Here is a 1,468-nt window from a genome sequence, read left to right as displayed (position 1 = left end):
AAAAAGTTTACATAAAAGTATCTTCTTTTGATATGATAAAGGTTGCTCACTGTTGTGACATCGAAAAACAACAACATCTAACTAAAGGTACGCCTTCCATGGTAAAGGTCAGCAATATACGATACGTAACAAATTTTTTGTCGTCTTGTAGTGGTACAATATAAAACGGTGATGATAATCGCCTTGTACGTTCAAATTAAAATCGGCAAGCACTCGAGCAAAAGCTTTATTAATTCGCATATCATAGCCGCGATTCGCGCGCATAGCTTACTTACTTTATATTAAAGCGTATCGAGAATCGGTAAAGGCAGTTCGCGTTGATAGTGCATTACATAAAGTATTCCGATCTTATCTGGACATAAAAAGTTATTGTAAACCTGTTTCCGACGCGCTTTCTCGACTTTTTCGAAAAACCTTTTCTTGTTATAATGGAAATGGACACAGAAATGGCGGAGGGCAATTTCGAGGTGAATATTTTCGATCGCCAGGCAATGTACAAATCACTGGCGCTGGCCGAGACCTTGTCCAGGGTCAGCATGCTCACTTCCCCGGCCGCCAAACGAAGACTGGCCGCAAGAAGTGCGGAAATGAAATTTGGACACCTCGATAACGTTTCCGGTTGTTTTGTACCACCCAAGGAAGTTCTCTTGTATCTCGTAAGGTGAATTATCAAAATATTTATGAGTAACTGTAAGGAACGAGGAGTTATTGTAGAAAACGAATTTCTTTTTTAATATTTCTAAGCAGTTGTTAGTGCATAATGTTTGTAAACTTTTGAGGAGCATTTAAAGTATTTGTTATTTCGATAATAGTTCTTGTGATTACTTTTTCTTCTCGTGAATAACAGTACATCAGTATAGCAGAACTGTTACAATTTCTGTCGCTTGTTAGTATAGGTACCAGATTTGGATTAACTTATTGGTATGATTTTGTCACTTTGCAGACTTTTAGTAATTGTAAACATCAGAAAAACGGTTTTAACAACTCATCCCTCTCGTTAAAAATCCCCCCCCCCCCAAGAATTAAAATTTCGTTGGTTTAGTGTTTAAACGACTTAAAGTGATTTGCGACGTTGATGAGGGTGGTATTTAATGGCAAGCCCACCAGAATGAAGGTTCATGTCTTCGGACTGTTTTTGCCCTATCTTAAAGATGTTTGGGAGGTATGTCAAAATGCTACGAGACAAATAAAAATTTGGAAGAACGTTCCTCATTCGATTCTAAAACTCCTGTAAAAATTAAAAATCGATTCACTAAACTGTTAAAAAGGTCCATTGAACATCTACCTTGTTGGCTTCGGGTCATGTTCACTGAACCTTAACAACTATCAGTATAAATTAGGATTAGTTCTCATTTAGGTTTAGTTTACTTCAGTCCCTGAAGAAGGTAACTTTGTTACCGAAAAGTGCTTCGGACAACTACAGTGTCGTGTTTTGGCGTTGGGGTTTTGAGCTATTCTGTTTGTTCTA

At 37.6% G+C, this 1,468-nt stretch overlaps 1 protein-coding gene across 1 annotated transcript in view; it reads left to right on the top strand.

Annotated features, from left to right (window-relative positions):
- LOC108741418 (nocturnin) overlaps positions 1-1,468 on the top strand; it is a 15,471-nt gene continuing 14,003 nt past the window's right edge. Inside the window, 1 exon segment of the mRNA XM_025977242.1 lies at positions 1-661. Coding sequence (XP_025833027.1) covers positions 429-661 — 233 coding nt within the window. The 5' untranslated portion in view covers positions 1-428.

This window comes from Agrilus planipennis, unplaced genomic scaffold (assembly GCF_000699045.2).
Source record: "Agrilus planipennis isolate EAB-ADULT unplaced genomic scaffold, Apla_2.0 scaffold24, whole genome shotgun sequence".
Taxonomy (NCBI): Eukaryota; Metazoa; Arthropoda; class Insecta; order Coleoptera; family Buprestidae; genus Agrilus; species Agrilus planipennis.
Note: the sequence above shows the minus strand (reverse complement) of the source record. Positions and strands in the feature narration are given on the sequence as shown.